The sequence below is a fragment of the Mesocricetus auratus genome, unplaced genomic scaffold (genome assembly GCF_017639785.1).
Source record: "Mesocricetus auratus isolate SY011 unplaced genomic scaffold, BCM_Maur_2.0 Super-Scaffold_100691, whole genome shotgun sequence".
In the NCBI taxonomy this organism is placed as follows: domain Eukaryota; kingdom Metazoa; phylum Chordata; class Mammalia; order Rodentia; family Cricetidae; genus Mesocricetus; species Mesocricetus auratus.
This window is the reverse complement of record NW_024429267.1, coordinates 43,652,001-43,676,743: the sequence shown is the minus strand read 5'-3', so window position 1 is coordinate 43,676,743 and position 24,743 is coordinate 43,652,001. Positions and strand designations below refer to the sequence as shown.

Here is a 24,743-nt window from a genome sequence, read left to right as displayed (position 1 = left end):
GGGAAGGATTCCGGGTATCCACTCCTGCCCCTATTTCCAGAAACTTCCCGGTCGGGAGGGAAGGGGGCGTCCGGGGGAACGCTTCTTGCCGGGAGGGCGCCTCTCGGGCGCCGCCCGGCTGGTGTGAGGCGCTGGCGCTGCGGGCGGCGCGGGGCGGGGGGTAGGGAGGCGGCGGCTGGGCGGGGGTCGCCCCGCTCCTCTCCCCTCTCGTCAGCTCCGCTTCTCCTGGTTTCTCTTGCAGATGCTGCGGCTAGGGGTGGTGGGAGCAGCCGTGGGACGTGTGGCCGGGAGCGGGGGTGACAGCCTGGGATTCCGGGGTCTTCTCTTCCTTGTCCTCCTCCTCTCCTCTCTATTCCCAGTGTGGCCGTGGCTGACACTAAAGACTTTGTAGCCATCAACCCGGGTGCAGTTTCGATGGAAAATGAAGGTAAAGGCCCCTGGCAAGATGGGTTTGCAACGCAGAGTTGAGGGTGTGGTGGTTTGCTTTTTAAGTTGTCTGTCTTTTTCTATCTTTTTATTCGTGATTTTATTTAATTGATCCCCCCCCCTTTGCATGTGAAATGTCTGAGGATTGCGTGCCTAAGGGCATTTAGCTTTTGTTTTGGTAACATGGATAGTGCAGGGATTAAGGTTGTGACAGCTTGGTTCTGCTTTTCTGGGAAATTATTATTTAGCATAGGAAATGGAACGGAAGTTTTCATTTGCGATAGCATCTGTGCACGTCCTTACAGCTCTTTAAAAGGAATCAGAGGATGGAAAGTGGAAACGGGAAGAGAAGGCTATGGATCTTATCTCTGTATATTTGCATAGTAGGCTTTGTGAAAGACGTGCGACTGAATTCAGTTGTAAAAAGATTTTTAAGATAAATTCGATAAATTCTAGCTTTGGAAAAAAGCGGTATTTTTAAAATTCATAGGAAAAAAACAAAACAAAACAAGAAACAAACCCTTGAATTTAATGAAATCTTCCGAGACAGTTTCCCTTGTTAAAGTTCTGCCCTATTTCAAAACATCTTCAGGAGACTGACTGTGGAGGGAACCTGTTTGTCCCTATTTCACATTGTGTTTGAACACATCAGCTGTTACATGTTACTCAACTACTTTGGCCTCATTCAAATAATGCTTTTCATATATGCCACTGATAGTTTTAAAAAATATCAAATAACTGAGCAAATGATTTTTCTTCCCTCTTGAACCAACCATGTTTATTGTTTGGACCGACTTCTGGCTGGTGTGTGATCATCTCTTTTTTTCAACGCTTCTTTTTTGACTAGGCTGCAAGATGCTAGGCAAGATACTGGATAAATGATTGCTTTTTTTTTTTTAACCCCCTCCGTTGAATCTTTTGGTTTTAAGATCTTTATCTGTTACACCAACTGCAGTTAGACTGATATGTTTTTCCATTGTTGAGGATGTAGGCTTGATTGGCTAAGTAGGACTTGGAATTTTAAAGTAGGTGTTTCTTGTGGATGCGGTAATCTGTTGTGCTATTGCAGAACTGTGGCATGTGTAGGAAAAGTGATGAGAGGCATCGTCTTGCTGCGTTTCATTCTAGGTGGCTAATTGGTGGAAGGCATTTTCTGACAAACCGAACTGCACAGGAGTTACATTAATTGGGTCTTGAAGAAAGCAGTTATATTTTTTTTTTCTGGTGGTTTGGAAAATTGTTTTTCTAAGCCACTTTCCTCTTTTATAGATTTAAGAAAGGCAGATTTGCTTTTCAAAAAACAATATTAAGTCCATTCATGTAGTAGTTTCTATTTAAAAATCTCTGCAAGTAAAACCTCAAAGTTATTGTACATCTGTGAGCTATTTTCAGAGTGTTACCAGATTTAGGAGGGTAGCCTGGAGTAGGTGGATAGCTGGCTGTTGGTTTTCTTTCTTGGTGCCTTAGGAATCAGAGCATGAGTAATAAAGCTAGCCAGCACTCATCTGCTGAGGTAGGAGGGGGTGGTTGTTAGATAGGAGTGTGTCTGTATTTTATGACCACACAAGGATGATGTAGCTTCTTAGTAAAAGATTATAGTGTCTTAAAACTTGAGGGGTTTTCTGCCCCATTATTTTGATCATGAAGAGACTATTTTTTGTTAATTTCTTACTATGCTAATCTCTTAACATGTTTTTTCCTATTTACAAATTTTTAAGGAAAAACTTGTAGATAGCTTAGAATCTTCAAGAGCAATTGACTATTTTAAGATGGATTTGTATTTCTTTTCATTTATAGTTTGTACCTTCTTCTGACCTGATTTTAACAGCTTAGAAGTGTGGATGCAAAATGCTAAATTCTTGCAAAACATTTCACCTTGCTGAGTTTCATCTATAAACTGGAATTGAAAATGTGCAGCCCACAAAGTTGAGATGATGAGAAGCACTGCAGACATTCTTTTGGGAGAGGGAAATGCTGGAATTTAAGAGCATGGCTTGTAGACTTAGGCATCTCACTGTGAATAGTGCATCTCCATATTATTTGCCCTGCTACAGATTATTAAAGCTTTTGCTCTCATTTCTTCATGTGTAAAAGTAAGGGTAATGGTAGCTACCTTATGAGGTTGTTGTGAGTGCTCGAAACAGCATCTGGCATACAATAGATAATAAATGTTAATTGTAAATAGCATTGTTCACTATTTGATGCATACATATTATTATGTCACCTGTCATTAATGTCATGACAGTTCATTATTGGAACCGGGAATAGTTGTGACCAAAATGCTCAGGATGCAGTTACTAGTTCAATGTGGGGGTCGGTTTAAGTAATTTTCTGTAGTAGGAGGGAGGTAGTGTCCTTCCTCCCCCCTAGATCTTGACACTCTACTTCTGAGCTGTCTCAGATTCTAAGTTTAATTTTCTGTGAATGGGATATTGCTGTCTTGGAGGGTTGGTATAGGGAGTGAAGCCAGAGGGATGGTTGACACAGCTCTAATGAGTGATTAAGCCATGCTACTGTTGTCCAGGAAGAGTTTGCCAGTAGGTAGGCAGATAAATTACACTGTTAGGTGTGAACTGTGTAGGGTTATCTGATAGTGGCTTTCTAGAGCATCTGCCTGGAAAGAATTCTTAGCAGTCATGTTTACAGTGGTTACATCCCAGGAGGAAATGGCTTTATCCATTTACTTCAAACTTCAACAGTAGAGGCATTTTCTTTAGCACTAGATTTTGATTCTTCTAGACTTTTTTTTTCCCAGGGCCCACTTAAACTTTGTCAGGAAAGCTTGACCTAATTTTAGCCATAGTCTCCTGGATGCTTCATGAATACCTCCTACTAGTTAGTAGGAACATTTGTAGCCTTACTTTTTTTTTTTTTTCTGGAATTTCAAAGATTAGTCCTAGACAACCAGTTGTTGGGATTTTCATCCAAATCTTTTGAAACTCCTTTTAGCATGCTTATTACAAGTCTAAACTAACAAGATAACTAATACTTAGTAATCTGAGATACACATATATACAGCCTTTTGACTTTTTTAAAAGTTGTTGATAGTTTAAAGGATGGCTTATTAGTGAAGACATTTCTAGCTAGAGGGTTTTGCAGAATTTTTTTTCCTTCCTGTTAACTGCTTTAGTCTTTGTAACAAATTTGGCCTTTTCTACAGAGCTGGCTGTTTAAAGTCTCTTAATGCTGCTTAAATGTATCTTTCACTCTTGATTAGCAATATAATAACTTCAGGGTTTCAGGAAATGCTACCCAGATAGGAAATAACCCTCTATCTTTTTTTTTTAATGTCATTTGTATTTATACTTTTCAAGGTAGTTTATCGCTCAATTTCAAATAGTTCATCATCTTGGAATGTCTCAAGAAAGTACTTTGTTAGGACAGCTGGAGGGACTCTAGGTTAGAAAGAACAGTAGGAAAAGAAACCACTTTAGTTTTATTCCAACTTATAAAAGTATCCTAAGTTTCTAGGTGTGAAAAATGTAGTTTATTTTATTTGCAGTATTGTTTCTAAGATATTCTTAATTGGTATTTGAAAAAGGCCCAAAACCAAGAGTGTGTCTAAAAGTATTTTTTAAAGAGCAAAGACTGTTGCAGGGTTTGCAAGCAGTAGGCTCAATAGCCTTTAGAACTTTTATTTGTGTGTGTGTGTGTGTGTGTGTGTGTGTGTGTGTGTGTGCAGGTTAGAGGACAACTTGGGAGTTTTTTTTATCTCCATCATGTAGGTTCTGTAGATTAAATTTAGGTTGTCAGACTTGCTGGCAAGTGTCTTCAGCAACAGAGCTATCCCACCAGACTAGCCTTTGACAGTCGAATCCTAAATACTTGATTTATCTTAGTGTTTTATGTGTTCTCAAGCTTGTGAAATCGGCACTCTAGGAACTAAAACATCTTCTGAGCCCTGGTTTGTCTTACTATTCTGACCATTTAGTGTCAACAGAATGTATCTTTGTTAATTGAAACATAATGAAACAAAATAGTTGTCTGGAGGACATACACATGAGGTCCAAAGCTGGTTCTCTTTGGAGATTTTACTTAACCAGGATGTGTTTACAAGGTTGAATTTTGTTTTAAAGGTGGCAAGAATACCTTATCTTGCTGGTAAAGTAAGTTAGGGTTATTTTTAAATTGCACCTTTATTACAGGTAATATCTTAAAGGTAGCTTACAATTAGTTCAAGAAAGGCCTGAATTTATTTACCTTGTTAAAAGATAGTCTTTTTGTAGTAATTTCAGGCATCCGTCATGACAAGGTCCTTTCTCCTTTTTTTGCGGGCAGGTGTTGGTAAAAGTAAAACTGGTGAGTGAGCTTTCAGGCTAGTACCATAATTTCACAAAAGAAATAATTTCTTTATCATTTAGATTAAGTTGATACATTTCTTTATGAATTTTAATGGCTAAGGTTTATATTCACTTACTAATTTGTATGTATTTGTTAACTGTATTCTTTGTTTCTGGCTTTAAGTTGCTGTTGACAAGAACATAAATTTTAGTATATAAGTAATTGCTCAGATGGTGTTGATTTAGGCTCCTTGGGCTAAACTTGTGATGCATTTGGAAAAATGTGAATTGTGCAAGGTTAGTATTTGGACAGTGATTAAAGGGGTCAGGGTGGCTGTCTCTTCTGGCTTTCTTTTTCTGCTACAGGTAGTAGAGAATTTAGGAGAAGGACTTATGTACTATACCTGTTAATTGTAATTGCTTAAGTAAAGCCTTTTGGATTTGACATGTGGTAATTTTGTAAATGTGCTGACTTAGGTTGTGTGTCACTGTTCCTAGGATTCACGAAGTAATCTAACATGGCATTTTTAGAATGACTTGATGGCTTTCTTGTAAAAAGTTATTTGTACTTATTCGAGTAGAATTAGACTGTAATAAATGTTCTGCTGTTTCATGTTCAGCCCTTTATAGAAAAACAGAAATAACCACCAAAGTGGAACATGAACAATTTTCAAAATTGTATGTGGTGTCTTCAACAGCTCATTGCCTTTGGGCCAGGCTGGTCAGATCCTCAGCAATTGGCAATCAGGAAAGAGAATGCTTTCCTAAGGAACACTGCAGTAATGTTTTAGAGCAAAGTTAACTTATGACATGTTCTGTATTTCCTCTCAACTTGTCACCTTTCACTTGTCACCTAAAACTTAGCTTTTGATATTGTCATTTCATTCAAGTATGTTAAGATGTACCTCTTCCTCCCTTCCCTCTTTGAGTACAGTGTTTCTAGTAGACTTTGCTTGGTGTGTTAGCATTTCCTTAGAAAATGTTTGCTTTTCTTCACCTGAGTGTCTATGTAGGTGGGAGTAGAAATATTTGGCTCAGGCTGTCTTTGGGAGTCAAACCTTCCTTGTTCTATGGAGTGCCATTGCTACATTTCCTCAGAGAAGGCAAAGCCTTTCATGCCATGAGTGCCAGAAATAGCATGTGGTGCACTTTGTAAAGGGTGTAAACCGATCTCTTCTGTGCCTCTATATCTTTTTCTTAATGCTTGTGAGGGCTGCTGCTAGCCAGAGTTGATACCTGGCTGTGAAACTAGAAACTAGTACCTGCGATCCTCTGTGAACTCTAGCTTCCTTTCCATCTCAGAAAAAGATATGATTATTGCTGACTTCTTTATTTTAATGAATCACATAGGGCTGTGTGTGGAGAGAGATTTTAAATGTAATACCAGCTACATTAGAACACCAAGGCTGAAAGTGTATTCTTGTGGTAGAAACCCTCAGGTTGTCTCTTTCTCAGTTTGAGAAGGGTCTGGCACATATGTATTGTTGATTGAATGAAAGAGTTGGCTTTCACTCTGGTTCTTTCACCTGGGGGTAATTTCACACTCCAGAGAACATTTGGCTATATCTAGAGACATTATTGGTTGTCACAGCTGCAGTGCTGTTTGCATCCAGTGTGTAGACACCAAGGATAAGCACTGTACTGTACACAAGTTAGCATCTCCCTCGACCCTCTTCCTTCACGGCATTATTTAGCCCCAAATGTTGGTACCCATTGAGAAACACTTTTTTAACCAAAGGCAAGAAAATTACTTCTGAGCCTTGGTTTCCTCCTTTGTAAAGAGGTGGTGACTACTCTTAGGTTTGTCTGGGTTAAGTAGGGTCATGGTCACATGTGTACAGATGCCCAGCAGCCAAAAGCTGTGAAGCAAATGCAGATTCCTTTAATTTATTTAAAGGGAAGAGGGAACGTTTGGCCACTGATACTTTAGCTTAGGATTCAAAGGCTTTAGTGTTTGTCTTAGTTCTAAGTTGGATGTCCTATAGTAGCCTATAGTAGCTTTTATAGATTAGTGCTTTTCTTGTGGCTTTATCAAGTATGCTGCTCTTTATTTGGATTTTTGAATTTTATAACTTAGTAGTAGACAAAAATACTGACAGCTAGATTAAATGTATTAGCTTTTGCTCACTGGGGTTAAATTCTTAGTTTTATTTTTAGATACGTTGCAGGTATTATCTGTTGCTTCGGGACTTCGATTCTTTAGATCTGTTAGACTGGCTGGTCAGTGAGTCTCAGGGATCTGCCGTCTGCTGCAGACCTAGTGCAAGGGCTATAGGTGTGCTCATCCACACCTGGCTTTTCACATGTGAGCTGGGGATGCTAGTATAGCGGGGACTTTACTCACTGAACCATTTTCCCAGCCCTCTGAACTCTTAGTGAATACACCAGACAACTAGGGTCTGTAATACTTTTTCTCTTCTACACACACTTACAAAAATTCCAGTTGACATCTCTTTGAGGTCAGAAGTTAGTGTGCGTTTAATATAAGCAAAAACACTTTCCTTCAACTAAAATGTGTAGTGCTTAGAGTTGATTATTTTTTTTTGTTTTTTTTTATCATTTTTTATTTTAATTTTAAATAGCTTGTTTTACATGTCAATCCCAGTTCCCTCTCCCTCCCCTCCTCCCGCACTCCCCTTCCCCCCCTCCCTCCCACCCTATTGCCAAATCCTTCCACATAGGGGATATCTAGAGTCTGTCATTTTATAGAGTTGATTATTTTTGATAATAATCTGTTATATCTGCTGGTAAACTACTTTTAAGGACTCAGCCCCCCATTGTGCCTGTACTACACACTTGGCCAGCAAGCTGAATGGTATAACCACAATGACTGATTTCATAAGGGTTTGGTTTGCAATAGCCTACAAAGTTAAGATCACCAATTGATTGCTTAATGAAGTAAATATTGTATAGAAATAATCCTAGAAAATATGATGGGAATCTAACATTTGTTACAACAGTTGATGAGAGAGTGTCAACAAAGGTTTCAAGTGCTGAATGTAGGGTAGTCAAAAATAGTCACAGATTTGAAAAAGTATAGGTAATATGACATACATTCTTCTCTTTCAGATACCTTCAGTAATTTGTTGTAAATTGTTATTAATGATATATGCCCATCTTGCAACTTGATTAAAAATGCTAGATTCTTTCTTTAGAACAATGTAATTCAAGTATGATTATCTATTGGATGTAAATGTAGTTGTCGAAGAAAAATTTTTCTAAAATTGCTTAAACTTTTAGTGTTTTGTTAACATTAGACTTATATAAAAGGTACAGTACCAGTCCAAAGAGTTCCCAAGTGTCTGTTTTGAAAATTCTCTTATGGTTGCACTGTGTACAATCATGGTGTAATGATCAAAACTAGGAAATTCACAATTATAAAATACCCTTTTTCTAGCCCAGTTGAGGATCCTCCTTCCCTTTTAGTTGTCATTGTTCTTGTTTTCACCCGTCTGTCATGTTTTCTAATCTTTTTCCTTCTCATTGTGTGTGACCTGGACATTTGAAGTGTTTGCATACACTTGGACCAATGGAAGGCTTTGCTATACTTCTCAGCCTGACCTGAGGTATATTTGGGTGGGAGTGTCTTCGCCAATTTCCCATGTGTCTGAGGCATCTGGATTTGGCTCTTCCATATCAACAGTACATGTTCACCCAGGACTTTATTCATTTTTCATACATTCATTCAAGGCTTTTTCTGCTCTCCACACTTTTCTCCTCATGTCTTTTTTCAAAAGTCTTATCCACAGTAATTGGTTGACTTGTTCAGTCTTAATTCACAACCATTTCCTCTTAAGAAATACATTAAAATGCTGTTAGTATATATGAATAATATGAATATTTGGTTGTGCATGCTGTGTCATACATGTGGAAGCTAGATGACAACTTTGTGGAGTTTGTTCTCCTATCTTTATATAGGTTCAGATCACTAGGCTTGTGTGGCAAGTGCCTTTATCTGTTGAGCTATCCATCCCACTGGTCCAGGAAAGAAGTTTTAAAGTAGAACACACTATTTTTCATTAGCTTTACAGCACATAGGCAAATTCTGTTTTCCAAAGATCCTTGGCTTGGTTTCATCCCTTTCTACTTGGGTTTCTATGTGAAATGCAGGTTAGGTTCAATTTCTTACCATTTGTATTTTAGCCTCCTCCCACTTCTCGTTTGATCTTAATTATTTTTAGGTCTATTTGAAGTAAATGGTGACCACATCTCTCTTCTATTTATTTGTAGTAGAGGGATACTTGTAAAAGGACTAGATTTGCTTACAGTTGGGTAGACTTGCATTTGCTGTGCCTGGTAGCAGTTGGTGTACAAGGAGCCTTGATTCCCCTGGGCTTGCATGCTTGGTTCCCTAGTTACAGCTCTCCCTCTTCACCTTTCTTCCACTCTGGGGAATTTGTACCAGCTAGAGTTCCATGACTGTTGGTGTTCGATGTTGCTTCCCAGATGAATCTTCTTTGCTCTGGATGTTCTAGACCCAGAGTCACCTGACTAAGTGCTTATTCTCTGTTACTGTAGTAAATCATGATTTGTTTTGTAAAACTTGACCATTTTAAAAAAGATAGTCATATGCCATAAAATTCCTTTTTGAAGTGTAACTCAGTGTGCTTCAGTACAATAGAAGCATCCTGTATAGTGTTGATTGCAGACCCTTTGCATTACCTCCCAAAGATCTTTGCCCTATTAGCATTCACTTCTTGTTCTTTCCTTCCCCCAGCTTCTAGCAACTAATCTGGTTTCTGTATTTGGATTTTCTTATTCTGTGCACTTTGTATAAATATAATCAAGTAATGTGCTTGGCTTCTTTCAGTTTAATTCATGTTTTGGTATAACTTAGTACTTTATTTTTGTTTGTGGTTGAATAATATTCTAAGGTATGGTTGTGTATTTACTCATTCATTGTTTGATAGACATTTATAGATTTTTATTTTGTGACAGTTGTAATACTGCTGTGAATGTTCATATATAAATTTTTTCAGGAGTGTGTGTTTCCATTCTTTGGGTGCATATGTAGGAGTGGAATGCTGAGCCATAATGGCGATATTCTGTTTAATTGAGAAACTGCAGCAATATTTGATCATTTTCATTCTTTCTGGCAATGCAGGTATCAAATAATTCCTTCACATCCTCTCCTACATTTTACTCTTCTGTTTTAAAATCGTCATCCCAAGGGGTATGAAGTGGTTGTACATTTGGTGTGTGTTTCCCCAGTCACTAATGATGCCCAGCATCTTTCTATGTGCTTATGGCCACATGAAAAAAGGTTTAGGTCTCCAACTACTTCATAATTTTTTAAAATTTGCTTTTTCTTTTTTAGTTAAAGGTTCATAAATGGAAGTTTTTTTTTATCTCTCTATAAATATCCTGTATCCTGGATAGAAATATATACTTTAGCTGTACTTATATAAGAGTTCATTGCACAGTTATCTATTAGGTCCTTATTAGAGGTATGGTTTTCAAGTATTTCCCCTGTTCTGTGGGCTTTCTTTTAGTTTCTTGATGTTGTGGTTTTCCTTGCATTTATCATAAGCTTTAAAAGTGTGACTATTTATGTTTTTGTTTGTTGTTTGTACTTTGATTGTAGACCATGATGATTAATCGTGATAAAGATTTATGTTTATTCTTAGTGTTTTGCAATTTAGCTCTCACACTTGATCAATTTTGAGATAAAAATCTAGCTATATTATTTTGTAGAAATATCATTATCTAGTACCATCCATTTAGAAGATTATTTCTTCATTGAGTCGTCTCTGTTTTCTATAAGTGAAGTTTATCTCCTGGCTTCGGGCTCTGTTCCATTGTCTGTCTGTGCTGATGACAGCGTCACACTATTTTGACTACTGTATAGTTTTGTAGTGTATTCTGAAACTGAAGTATGTGACCAGCTTTTTTTTTTCAGACTGTTTATTCTGCTTTGGTTTCTTTGCATTTCTGCATGTTTGTTTCTGTAAAAGAGTTAGTTGGAATTTTTATAGATACTACATTGAACTGTCCTATATTGAGATTTTAGTATTCCTACATAGGTACAAAAATAAAGCCTTTAAAAAGGGATTTTGTTTATTTTTGTTTTATGTGTATGTTTGAGTACCTACATAGATGCCTGTGTAGTACATATGTGCCTGGTTCCCTACGAGGCCAGAAATGGGGCTCAAATTCCCTGGAGCTGGGGTTACAGACAATTATGAGGCACCTGATGCAAGTGCTGGGAACCAAACTCTCTGGTCCTCTGCAAGAGCAGCAAGTGCTCTGAACTGCTGAGCCATTTCTCCAGCCCCATAAGTAAGAACTTTTGGGGTACTTGCTTATGACCTTATTCTAGGTAGTGTATAAAGAGGCTGTGTAAGAGCTTACATTCATCCTGTTTCTCTTTGCTGTTGAATTATCCAGTGTTACAAAGATGGACGGCTAGCTCACCTTAGGGAGGGAATGTGAAGTTGGAGTGGTAAAAACTAAAAAAATAAATAAAATAAAAATATCTCAGAATGAATTATATACATACTTGGAATAATTTATAGAGGGGTTCTTTCCGGCAGAAGACTTCGTTAATCCCTAAGAAATAGTAACTTGTAGAGAAAAAAGACACAAGGAAATACTTCACAGGAAGATTGCGGATGGCCACAAGAGCCGTGGGAAGATTTTCAGTGCTAGTGGTGAAGAAGTGGACCCACTGGAACAAGTGCCAGCTGGGTATTGTCATATGTTAGCAACTGAGGCAGAAGCTTTCCAGGTCATTGTCAACCTGCAGGGCATAGCAAGATCATGTCTGAACCCCTACCTACAATCTACACATTAATGATGATTTCCTAGTCATCTAATTGGTAGCAATTAGGAGTGTGGTGGTGCCTGGCCCTGGCCAGATTGCTGGCAGAGTAGAAGCTCCTGAACATTGAGGGAGAGGCTTGACACAGTTCTTCAGAGGCCAGTTTAGCACTACCAGATTAACAAACACAGCAATATTGTGTCTTCAGGAGTGTAACCTTTCCTAGCACAGCATAGCTCTGTACTGGGATGGCTATTGAAGCAACTGTGGTGACATTGGGTCCAAGATGAATTGAGTTAAAAAAGCAACTGTAGTTATTTGGTTCTATCTGTAATAATGATAAACAAGGAACCAGAAGTATTTAATCATGTCTATTGAAGGTGGTGACATTATGCTTACCTCTGGGCATAGGATTAGGACATACAGTAAGTACCACATTTATCTCAAGCTCATTTTCTTATTACTTGCCCCCCTTTTTTAAAATGAGCAAATTTTTAATTTCGTAAGAAAACACTATTAATATTAGGGATACAATTTTTTCCCCCCTGTGCACAATCCCTGCTGGTCTTCAGAGGTAAATGCTTTTTTTTTTTTTTTTTTTTTTTTGGCTGTTTATATTTGCTCTACTGCAAATGGATTAGAATGAGTATTTAAGTACAAATATTTTATAGCATTTAGGACATTTTATTTCATTCCTAAGCACTGTAAGCATGGGAGAAAAAACGATTTCTTAGATGTGATTATACTAGGCTTTTGTTTCCTTGGTGCCAGGGCACCAGTCCAGAGCCTTGTGAATGCTGAACAAGTACTCTGTCACTGAGCAATAGCTGTCCTGACTGCCAGATTCAGTTCCTTTATGAAGAACATCTAAGAAGTAGCCTGAATGTGAGCCCCATGGAGGCCATGCTCTGGAAGTTAGGGCTCTGTATGGAGGGAAATATTTCATAGCATCTCCTCAGGAAGGGCCACCCACTCAAATGCTGGAAACTTGTGTTACCTTGGGCCTTACCATGGACTCACAGCAGTAGTGAAGTTCATTCTGCTCTTACACAAGTCATGTTTCCTATTAAACTGTTTGACTGTTTCTGTCGTGTTCTTTCTTTATAAAAGCCTCTTTGGAACCTAGGTAATGGTCAGGCACTGTCCACAAATGTCTTTGCCAGGACAAAACATGATTCTTCTTAATATTCTTCTTTTTATTTTAAATTTGTTTTCCTTCAAATCTTCTTTAAAATATTTTCTAGAAATGTTACCATGGTATATGTTTTGGAGTAGGCTCCAGCCATGCCCTACAATGGACATAGGCTCCTTAAGTAATTTTTAGAATATTGTTAAGTGTTCTGAGCTTGTACCCTGTTGGAAAAGTAGAGGTGGTGTTTGCCTTTTTAGGACTTAAAGTCACACTGAGGAGAGACTTTCACAGCCCTTTTATTTTTAGTGGCGGATAAAGTCAGCTCACCTTCATCTCTGAATTACTATTCTAGAGCCATTCCATCTAGTATTTAGTAGTTGGTTTTTACATTGTGTGTCATAAATACGTATTTACTTTTGTAAAGAGGAAGTAGAAGTATATTGCTTCTACACATTGGTGCATCCTAATAAGCTCCTTTGAATTTTATTTCCACAATAAAGCCTTGCATTGATGTCATCTTGGATAAGTACTGTTTATCTAGAGTTGTCAATAAAGTATTAAACAGCATGCAACCTAGTGGAACACCTAGTGTACTGAGTTATTAGGACTATAGGTTCACCTAACCAGAAATTACCTACTTGATGGCCTTGGGCTTTAGTGTGACAGAGTTGATAAAATGTTTTGTTTGCAGACAGTACAGTCGTAGAGTCCTTAGATGAATACTGCTTGTAAGTGATCACTGTGTCCTTCGTATAAATTTCAGAAATCATCCACTCAGTTTATTAGAAGAGTTTTAGTGTGTTAGGAAAAAAGAGAAGGTGGAAGGGTGAAAATCCTCTGGTTCTGAGTTTGCTTTTAGGAATATTTTGTTTTCAAATTGTAATTATAGCTGATCTTTACATATATATATATATATATTTATTTTTAAATTTAAATTTAAATTAGAAACATGGTTGCTTCACATGACAATTCCAGTATCATACTTAAATTAGTCCTGAGCGTGATTTGCTTTTTTGAAGCTTTTGGGTTACCTGATTAGTTTGAATACACTCTGTGGGAGTTAAGAGTTCTCGTAGAGTTAGATAATGGCTCAGTTCCTGGCCATACAACTTACTAGTTTTGTTAGTTTCTCTTTATCCCGGGCAAATTATTCTTTCGTTGTTAATTACCTAGCTATGAAATAGGAAAAATAGGGTTTTCTTAGGATTATGTGACGTAGCACAGGTAAGGAACTGTGTCCACATCCTCTCTTGTTCAGTTCATTCTGTACTCACTTTTGCTGTTCGTCTCTGTGTTATGTACTTTTCCACTGAGCTGTGCCTCCAGCCTTAGACTTTTATTTTTTAAATTTGAAGAGTCAGAATAATAGAAACACCTATATATTACAAGTTCTTTAAGGGCTTTTCAAATAGTGGCAGATACCTTTGATGCTTTGGGAGGCAGAATTTGAGGCCATCCTGGTATATAGCTATATGTATAGCTAGTTCCAGGCCAGCTGTGGCTACATAGTGAGAAGACCTTACCTCACTACCCTGCCACCAAAACAAACAAACAAACAAACAAACAAGTAAAACCAATTAAGCAAGCAACCAACCAAAAATAAATTCAGAACCATAATGTGCCAGAAAATGCAGTACCAGTTTCCTTTGCTTGAGAGGGAAATAACTGGTTACCAGACAGGTAAAATTCAGACTGACTGGTCAGTGAGGAGAGAGCTGTTGGTTTCTTTGTAACCTGACTACACACTCCTGGCCTTTTTTTTTTATTGCCTATAAAAAACGTGACTGGTGTTTTCTTGCCCACTTTATTGTCATTATTTTACTTTTGCCTGCCTTTATTCATGTTGGTGACTGGCTTTTCTAGACACAGCTTTCATTGATGTGTACTGATTGAATTTATTTCTGGGATTGTGCCCTTCAAGTGGCCAATGTCAGCCATTGGTTGGCAAAAACAAAGCACAGTGGATGTATTCTACAAAGAGTAAATTTACTTACTGAGTAAAGAGTATTTTTCCCCAAACTAATAACACGAGCATCTTGGAATAAGTTTGTTGGCTTTATGTAAGTTAGACATGGTTTAGTTGGATCAGATGCTTGACAGTTGTATTCAGCCCCAATATTTGGGAATGAATACCAGAGTCTGTTTCAGAATCTTGCTTTAAGTGCCCTCTGTGTTGGAAATTGAAATGTAGCACTTTCACTTTATTTTGATATTTTATAAAGCTGCTAAAACTTGGGATTATGATAAAACACTGACAGAAAACAGCTTTTGGAGGAAAGGATTTATTTGGCTTACACTTACACAGTCCGTCCTCAAGGGAAGGCAGGGCATTGACCTGAAGACAGGAACCTGAAGGCAGGAACTGAAGCAGAGACCAGGGAGCAGTGCTGCTTACTGGCTTGCTCCTCTTGAGTTGCTCAGCCTGTTCTTTTTACAGGGTCACCTGCTCAGGGTTGTCAACCTCCCACAGTGGGCTAGGCCCTCCCACACCTTTATTAAGAGAATACCCCATAGGCCTGCCTACAGGCCATTTCTATAGGGAATGTTTCTCAATTGAGTTCTCTTTCCTAAATTACCCTCCACTGTGTCAAGTTGACAAAAGACTGCCCTGCACATGGTAAGAACACAATATAAGACACACTTAGTTAACAGATTTTTAAGTGTACATTTGTTGATTATAGACACTTTTATAATTTGATATATTTTGTGAGACCGAAACTTTATGCTATTTAGTAACTCCTTGTTTCCCACCCCTTCTATCCTAGCCCCTTGTATCCACCACTCCATTCTTTGAGTCTATGAATTCTACTATGTTAGACACCTATATGTAAATAGAATCCTGCAGTGTTTGTCTTTGTGCATCTATGTTATAGTGGTCTTAGGGTTTGTGCTCTGATAATTTGCAGAGTTTGCCTTTTCCAAACCAAATAACATCCTACCGTATGCATATATCACATTTGGTCTTTTAGTTTGTTGATGGATATTTAGGATGTTTCTACACTCATCCCTATTGTATTATGAATAGTGCTAAAACACTGGAGTACTAATGTATTTGAGATCTTGATTTTAATTCTTTTTAATCAAGACTCAAAAAAGCTGTTTCTGGAGCACTTGGCAATTATCTTTTAAGATTTTGAAGAGCAGCCATACTTTTCCATAGTCACTGTGCTATTTTATATCGTATCTGTGGTGGTTTGAATGAGAATGAAAAATGGCCCTCATAAGCTCATATATTTCAATATTTGATCCTCAATTAGTAGAACTGCTTGGGAAGGCCCAAGAAGCATGGCCTTACTGGAGTGGGTGTGTCACTGGGGTGGGGTTTGAGGTTTCAAAAGCCCATACCAGGTACAGTCTTTCTCTGTATTAATTTGGGGTCAGATGTGAGCTGTCAGCTCTAGCGCCATGTCTTCTTGAGAAAGGGAGAGAGAGGAGAGGGATTGAGATGAGAGGGAGAGGGAAGAGGGAGAAAGGGAGAGGAGGGGGGAGAGAAAGGAGGGAGAGGGAGAGAGAGAGAGACAGAGAGAGAGAGCGAAAGCACACCAGGATGGGATCAGACAGTTTTCAGAGGCATGCCTTCAGTGCTCTATGCCTTCCAGCTAGACTGTCCTAAAGTTTTGAAACCTTCCTCCAAAGGATCAACCATTCAACACATGAACTTGTGGCAGATATTTCATATTTAAACCATGAAACCATCAGTGCTCAGGGATTCACTGGCACTGAAGTTGTACTTTGTTGTTTTATAATTTTATAGGTGTGAGATAGTTCAATGAGGTTTTGAAGCAATTCCCTAATTATTAATGATATTGAGCATATTCCTGTGCTTATTGTCTGTTCATATATGTTCTTTGAAGAATTATTTGTTTATATGCTTAGCTTATTTTCTAATGGAGTTAACTAGGTTTTATACCCATTGATTAAGAGTTCTTTATGTATTTTATATATTAACTTGCCTATATTCACAGTTTGCAAATGTTTTCTCCTGTACCATATGCTTTTTTTATTCTGATATTTTCCTTCTCTGTGATTATAGATTTTGCTTTTTAGTTTGATAAAGTCCCACTTGTTTATTTTTTATTGCTTTTGTTTTTGAGTGCATGAATTGTCAAGACCAATGACATAAAGTTTTCCCCTAAGAGTTTTACAGTTTCAGATCATAAGTTTGGGTTGGGATTCCATTTATGTAATATTTGTATGGTGGAAGTTGAGGAGCGGATTTATTTTCTTGCACTGAAGATTAATAGTTTTCCTAACACCCTTCCTATTGTATATTTTTGGAATCCTTGTTGAAGATCCTATTATAGTATATGCACAGACTTATTTCTGGGCCATGTTCTATTTTAGTTTACCATTTCTTTGATGATTCAGTTTATTAGTGGACAGTTGTTGATAGTAGTACTCTGAGTTATTATGGTTCTTTCATTTAGTCTTTTTCTGTTAGTCTAGTAAAGAGTGTCAGTCTAATCATTTAAAAAAGCCACCTACCCATTTTTATTTCGTTTGTTTCTATTCTAATCTTTGTGCCTAACTTTGGGCTCTCCTCTTCCTCCCCTTCCCCTCCTCTTCTTTCTTCCTTTTATACTTCTTCTCTCCCTCCCCTTCTTCTCTTTTCCTTGTCCTTGTTGTTCTTGTTCTTATTCTTGTTGTTTTCTTACACAAAGGCCTCCTGTTACCCAGGCCTTGAGCTATCTGTGTAGTTAGGGATGACCTTGAATGTGGTTTTGTGTACACTGGGGGTTTGTGTCCGTTGCACAGATATTCACAGCTTTATTCTCAACTCTTGTTTTTTGTTTTCTTGAAGTATTAAGTAAAATTGAGACTTTTTTCCCTTTTAAATGTATTTATTACCATCCACCCTCTTTTAATACTACTTTTGCTACATCCTATAAGTTTTGGTATTAGATAAATGAACTCTGACAGTAAAACGTGTATAGTTGATTTCTTATTGCATTGAAGAAAAAGGTTCAAACTTAGCTTTATACTAGGAGAGACTTTTATTGAAGGGTATATGTGGAAATTTTTGTTATATTTAGAGGTTATCAGCAAATTGAGTTAAATTTTATAAGGGTCAGTGATTCTGTTTTTTTATGTAATGTATTTCATAATAGGGTAAGAAATATACTATGTTTGTCAAAGAGAAGAGCAAGGAATAGTTCTATATATCAGCATAGTAAAATTGCCAGTTAATTCTAGAGTTAAAGGGTTGGACTGCTTTAGAAAAAAGATGTTGCCACCATGTGAAACATTGGATGTGTAATGGACTGATTGTGTAGAAAGGAAGGTTGGTGGGATTTTAGCAGTAACAGTATTTACTATTTTTATCTTTTTTATTTGAGGAACGTGCTTAGTGTGCTGTCAAGCAAGAATTGACTGATAAGTTGGAATAGAGGAGAAAGATTAAAGTTATATGTCTAACTTTTTAATCACCTTAAAGAGAAACTCTATGCAGTACTCTGTCCTGGTTACTAGTAATGTGTTTTCTAGTTAACACAAGTGGAATTAATATATGTTTCCTTTGTATGTGACTTATTTCAGTTCACCTAGTATGTTTTCAGAGTTCATTTATGTTGTGTTAAGATTTATATCTGTTTTATGAATAGAATACTGTTATATACCACATTGTGTTTATTCACTCACCTATGGACAGAGAGGGTTATTTCCACTTTTTGGCTATTAGAGAAATACTGAAATGGACCTTAGAGTCCAAGTATCTGTGTCTTTTTTTAAAACTGCATTGGCTATATACTTAGAAACAGAACTACTGGTGTATATATGATTATCCTGTTCAGCCTTTGTTGCTATTTGTTTCTTTTTTGACACAAAGTGTCTAGTTCTGTTGGCCAGGCTGGTTAAACTCTGGACGTAAGTGAAACATTGTGCAGTTTTGTCATCATGTGATTAATTACTGAATGTCATAAGGTTAATAGAATTATGCTTATTTAGTGCTATATGGTTAATAGAATTAGGCCTTAGAGTTCTTTCTTAAAATACTTGTTATTCTTAAGAATGACTCAAAATATGAAATTTGTATGAGAGAGGATTGCTAAATTTTGTTGTATAAAAATGGAAATTCTGTAATGTAAAACAAAGGCAATAGAGCTGTCAGAAAATTGTCTGCATTAGATAGAGGCTAAGATATCTAATATGTAAAGCACTTTAACAATTGAAAAAAATGTGATAAATGTTCAGAATACATAAATGATAATTCCTGTAAAATACTAAAATCAACTCTATATGTAAGAGGAATGATTCAGATTCACTCAAAGAAATGCAAATCAAAAGTACAAAGAGATTCCATGTTTTAGCTTTCATTTAACCTAGTAGCCCACCTCAATGACAAGGCCACAGGAGAGCAGATGTTGGAAGGATAGAACTAATGGCTGTCCTCTTACATGCTGTTATGTGTGTGACCTATGTAGAGAATTCCGCCCTATTCAACGAACTCCACAGAGGGCATCCCCCTTTGTCTTTCTTTGGTTTTCCATTGAGGAAGTCTTCTTGAAGTCAAGCCTTCAACATGAAATGTATGTATTATTGCTTGTAATTTTTGAAAAAACTATGGTTGTTTATAAAATCGAAGCAGTAAGAAGGGAGCTTTCTGAATAGTTGAGTGATTTTGGATGTATACTATCAAGTAAAAAGAAGGCACCTGCATTCAGTGTTACCCTAAATCAAAGAAGAGGAAATAAGGAACCATGTACCTTATCTGTGCCTAAGGAAACAGAGGAAGGATGTGTTAGAAACATTGGTTGTAGAGAGATGGAAAGAATGGAGGCGGGGATACAACACTTCTTACAGAGAAGTAAGTGGCTGAGAAAATACAAAGTTAATCTGGGAACATGTTGTGCTAGAAAATAAGGAAGTACTTAAAAAATGGTGAGAACAGGTCAGAAGAACTTAAAAGCTAGTCTATTCATTGCTTCCTGTGGGCCACAACTGGGACATATTGAGCAATAGGATGATTGTGTGATCTATTATAATCCATAGACTAATAGGAGGTCCATGACATAAATTGGGGTTATATGTGTGTTTAAAGTGACACACAGAAATAGGAAAAGAACTCAAGGAGTCCATGTAATTTATATAAGCAGCATAATTTATAATAGTACTACTGGAAAGAAGTATGTATTGAACAAAGTATGATAAAATACCTGATACTTAACATAGTTTCAAAGTTACTAAGTACATGAAATGTATTAATTATAAATCCCCAAACAATAATTTGATAGCCAAAAATTCCAACCTTACAGGGAACGGATCAAAATTCACATCACTGTTAGCAGGACAATCACATTGTATTAGTATGCTGGAGCTGCTGTGTGCTAGTCCAAAGTTATATGGGTACAGCACTGGCTTCTGGTAAGGCCTCTCTTTGCCAAAAACAACTAACTACCTTCTTGCTGTGTCTTCCGTGGCCTTGTCTGCTGTGTGCTCATACATACAGAGAGAGCTTCTGCTTTCTCTTTTTGTAGAACTACCATCACCTCTGTAATGATCCCTTTTCTAATACATTGACATTAAAATATTGTCATCAGTCACATTGGGAATTAAGGTTTCAGCATAGGAATTTTATAAGTACAAAGGGACACAGTTTATTTCATAGAAAGCATCTTGTGCTTGTTAGTATGTGCTGAGAAGGATATTCTATTTCTTTACTGGTGTTTCCTTACCTTCAGGATGCATTATCTGAATCAATGAGAAAAATCTAAATCATGATATATCAAATGGGTCTATTCCATAAAAAATAATCTGCTTGCTTTAAACCAAAAAGTGAACAAGCATCTGCAAGGTAAAATAGAACTTAAGGCATTGTTTCAGAACCTGGCTTGAGGTTGAGTCCCTCTACCCTCAATCTCTTTGTTTGACATATCTTTAAAATATCTTATAGTTTGAAACTGTTTCTCCTTTTCCTTATACTTTATTTGCTGACACCATGTTATTCTGTAGATTTTCCCATAGCCTGTACTTTGCTGACCTCGTTCTTTGGAAAGTTTAGTTTGTTCTTCTAGCTCCTGTACTTATAAATTGGAGAGAATAAAAGGGCTCATTTCTGGAACCCACTCACCCTCAGGATGGCATGTGCATTCTGATTTTGTCTGAATTTCTGACCATAGAAAAGGAAAATAACAGCAAACTAGCCTTCTGATTTTTATGTGCAGCCAAAGAAAGTTAAGAAGTATTGATCTAGATCTAGTTTGAGAATCAACACATTCCATCCTGCCCTTTAGATTGTAAGACAGTTTTATGTTGGTAATTTTGGTAAGTACAGTTGGCAGGCCATCTATCAGCTTGAATAGTATAGAAGCATTTGTGGATGTTCCTGAATATTTTGGTATCTACCAGTCTCTACTAGATAGAAGTGGCCTTTAGCCTCCTTTACCTGTGCATTTCATATGAATGTATTCCCATTGCTTTGCCCTGCTATGCTTCTAGCATTTCCTCATTGGTAGGGCTGAACAGAGATCCAAACTAAGGAGACTTTACCATTCTGAGGTACTTGCTGACCACTGTTAGTCCTTTGCTAGGGTGTAATCCTTGAAGAATCTCAGTTGAGACTTGACTTTTTGTTCGCATAGCTGCATTTGCCAGTGGAATACTGTTTGGTGGCTATAAACATTTTTCTCAGCCCGTTTAGTGGGATTCATAATTCACAGGTGATGGAGAGTATTTTTCAGATCAGTTTTCTTTTTTTTTTTTTTTGCTTCCAGTGGAAGATCAAGTTCATTTAAAAGGTACAGGTTAGTTTCAGGATAATATTTGCTTTCTGTTTCCTGTGTAATTGCCTATTAAGACAGAAAAGCCTTCTGATTCCCCGCCCCCCCATCCCTCCCATTAGTAGTTTTGATGTTGCTAAAAACTTTTTAAGGTTGTGTGGCTGTGTTGCTAAGATGAAGATTGTATGGTTGAGTTGGTGTCTCAATCCCTCTACTTGAAGTCTTGCCTGTGGAGATGGCCAGTTGAGTCTGCTCATCCCAGTCTTAGCTGGGATCATCCTTGTAGAGTTTTCCTTGCATCAGGTTTCTACCTCACCCTGAAATGCCCCCACACAACCTTCGACCTAGTCTGTCCTACCTATGGGATGTGCTGGGGTAAGGGTGGCCCAGGGATTGTGGGAGTGGCCAACCAATGACTTAGATCCACACCATGAGAGTGCTCCCACCACTGACACTGCCTGAAGCATCAGGACCTAGAGGATGGATGACCCAGAGACCTAGGATAGAGCCAGACAGGACTGGAGAAAAAAATTGTTGATGTAATGATGCCTGACAATATTCTGCTATACTCATAGATTGGTACCTAGCCTACTTGTTATCAAAGAGGCTTCATCTAGCAATTGATGGAAACAAATGCAGAGACCCACAGATAATCATTAGGCCAAGCTCCTGGCATACTGCTGAAGAGAGGGAGGAACTAACCTCATCTTAGAGGAGCTCATAGGAGTCATAGAATCTGAACAGTAAACCAGGGAGCCTGCATGGGACTGGCCTAGGCCCTCTGCATATATGTGGCAGTTGTATAGCTTGGGAGCATGGAGGGATTGTCTTTGCTGCCTTTTGGGACCCTATTCCTCTTGTTGGATTTCTTCAGAAGGGGAGGTGCTTAGTCTTACTGCAACTTGATATGCCTTGTTTTGTTGATGTCCATGGGATGATTGCTCTTTTTCTGAATAGAGATGGAGGAGGAAATGATTTTCGGGAAGGGTGCAAAGGGGAGGAGGGGGGAAGAGAAGATGGAGGGGAAATTTCTGTAGGGATGCACAAACAAACAAACACATAAAAGCTTTTCCAAAGATATGACAATGGCAAAAACATGGTTAGACCCTTCTGAAGGTCTAGAATGGGACAAGGCATATGTTCCGTAGAATTTGAATACTTCTCATATATTCTGATACACACCTTCTGTAAGCAGTTTGACTTTATTCCTGGTGAAACCAAAATAGGGGTTTTTTTTCCTAGTTTTTCACTGAGAGAAGAAACTCAGAAGATAAACAGACTTGTGGTTATGAATTGGAGTTGATTAGGTCTGACCTTGACTGTGAGGTGGTTCTCAAGCATAGTCCCTGGACCAGAAGCATCACTACTGTTTACATCTTGTTAGAAATGCATCTTCTAGGTCTCACTCAGATCCGCTGGTTCGGAAGTGCTTAGGACTCAGTACAGTAACTCGTGCTTTATAAAAACCCTGCTGTTACTTACTAGTAAGCGGTGAGGACAGTGAACTAAGGGATTCTGCTTCTTCATCTTTTAAAGCTGTGAAACTCCTTGCTTAAATTTAGCTTTTTGTTGGAACCAGAGCCCCTGCATTTGAAGTTCGGGGAGCCTGCTGTGTTGTCCTGTCTTAAGCTCTGAAGACGTTTGGTTTGGTACTTGCTGTACCATGCTGTTACCTCATGCAGTGGAATGTGGTACAGTGTGAGTATGGGTGACTGCCTCCTCAACCAGAACATCAGTGAACGGAATTTGTGGGGGTGGGGTTTGGGAATTGTTTAGATGTTTTGGGGACCAAAATTTCACTACTTTTAATGCTAATGTATGGGCCTTTCTGTATACATTACTTATACCTAGGTATCAAAAGTACAAAATCTTCCTGCATTGTGTTCATGTATAAAAACTCAATTACTTCTAGATGGAATTATTTAGTGTCCTTCACTTTGGGCTTTAAACAACAGGATTTTTTTTTAAGTCAGTATCTCATGTAGAGTAGGCTATCCTCAAACTTAGTATGTAGTTAAGAATGGCTTCTTACTTCCATCTCAGGTGGGCTGGGATTACAAGTGTGTGCTAGCATGTGGTTCTAGAGATTGAACCTTGGTTTCCTTCCAATTAAGCTACATTCCCAGACAGTAAAGCAGTTGCGTTTTAAAATGAGTAAGTCTGCTTGGTTTATGGAGATCACTGTGAACTTCAGTTCTTGCTTGGACCTTAGGTCATCTTGTTTTTTTTTTTTTTCTGTCTGTAATATGCCTTCTCCACATTATAAAGTGGAACTGTGTTTTACCCTGTGAAGTCAGTTATTATTAACTCTGGCTGCATATTATACTCAACATGGGGAATTTTAAAAAATAAATATGCTTTGGCTCCACTCGAGGCCTAATGATTTGTGATCTCTGGAGATGGTGGCTGCATTGTTACAAAAAACATAAAAAGGCCCTCATCTTTGCTCATTTCTGTTGAAGCACTAGAGTATGGCAAACCTCATAGGCTTAAACTGCAGATACTTATTTCTCTAGCTTCTGGAGGATGTGAGGAACCCTGTCAGGAGGTGCTGCTGCATAATGTAGTTCCAGGAGAGGGTTTCGTCTGCGGATCTCCACATGGTGGGGAAGGGAGAGGCTTTCCCTGTCACTTTGTCAGGCACTAAACCTACCTTGAAGACATTGTTCTCAGAATCCATTCAACGGGTACTCTCTAAATTCTATCACTTTAAGGGGTTGGAACTTCAATGTCAATTTTAGGGACACAGTTTCAGTCCATAACAGCTTCTATGCAATTCTGAAATGTGTCAGATTAAAAACTGGTAGGTAGTTAGTAATGCTTACCATTAGAAAAAAGAAATTATATCTTGGACTCTTTGTAAAATGCAAATGGAACTCTGAATGAGTTTAATATATATAAGACCAACATTTAATTATATTTGATTATTTACACACTCTAAATATTTGAAAGGTTCTGCAGTTTTTTATATGTGTGCTTGGGTGTGTTTGTGTGTTTTGGTATTACTTGACTCCTCTCTTGAATTAATTTCCTCTGTAGGATATAGATCCTGGAAGGAGTGGTGGTATCTATGGACTTTTGTTTGTGAAAGGTTCCTTTGTTGCATGAGTTAGTGGTTCACAATGAAGTAGTTTAAAAAAAAATGGAAGGCTCTGAGTAGGAAATTTAAATTGAAGCTCAGGTGCTTTCCCCACACCCCACTGGAGATTAAAACTAGATTCTCAGCTGCAAGATAACATTGAGCTACCTTCCAGCCATTAGGATAAGTTTAAAACTAAATAGGAGATAAACATGATTGACAGTTGAGGCCATAAGACAGTGGACTTCTTTAAACAAGTTGTGGCAGTCACAGTAGCCCTTAAGATGCATTTACCTTCAGCTGAACTTGACACCTCCTCCAGTTTTTCAAGGCAGGGTTTTTTCTGTGTAGC

The 24,743-nt window shown here is 37.9% G+C and overlaps 1 protein-coding gene across 3 annotated transcripts in view; it reads left to right on the top strand.

Moving 5' to 3' along the window:
- Nucleotides 1-24,743, top strand: part of Atp2c1 (ATPase secretory pathway Ca2+ transporting 1) — a 90,999-nt gene that overhangs the window by 272 nt on the left and 65,984 nt on the right. The window contains exon 2 of one of the 3 annotated variants that reach the window (XM_040739893.1): nt 360-427. The exons of 1 other annotated variant lie outside the window; for it this stretch is intronic. In XM_040739893.1, the coding sequence (XP_040595827.1) occupies nt 422-427 (6 nt within the window). In that variant the 5' untranslated portion in view covers nt 360-421. Of the gene's footprint in view, nt 1-241; nt 428-24,743 lie in introns of all 3 variants that reach the window. One more of the 3 variants, XM_040739892.1, reaches the window with a different exon arrangement.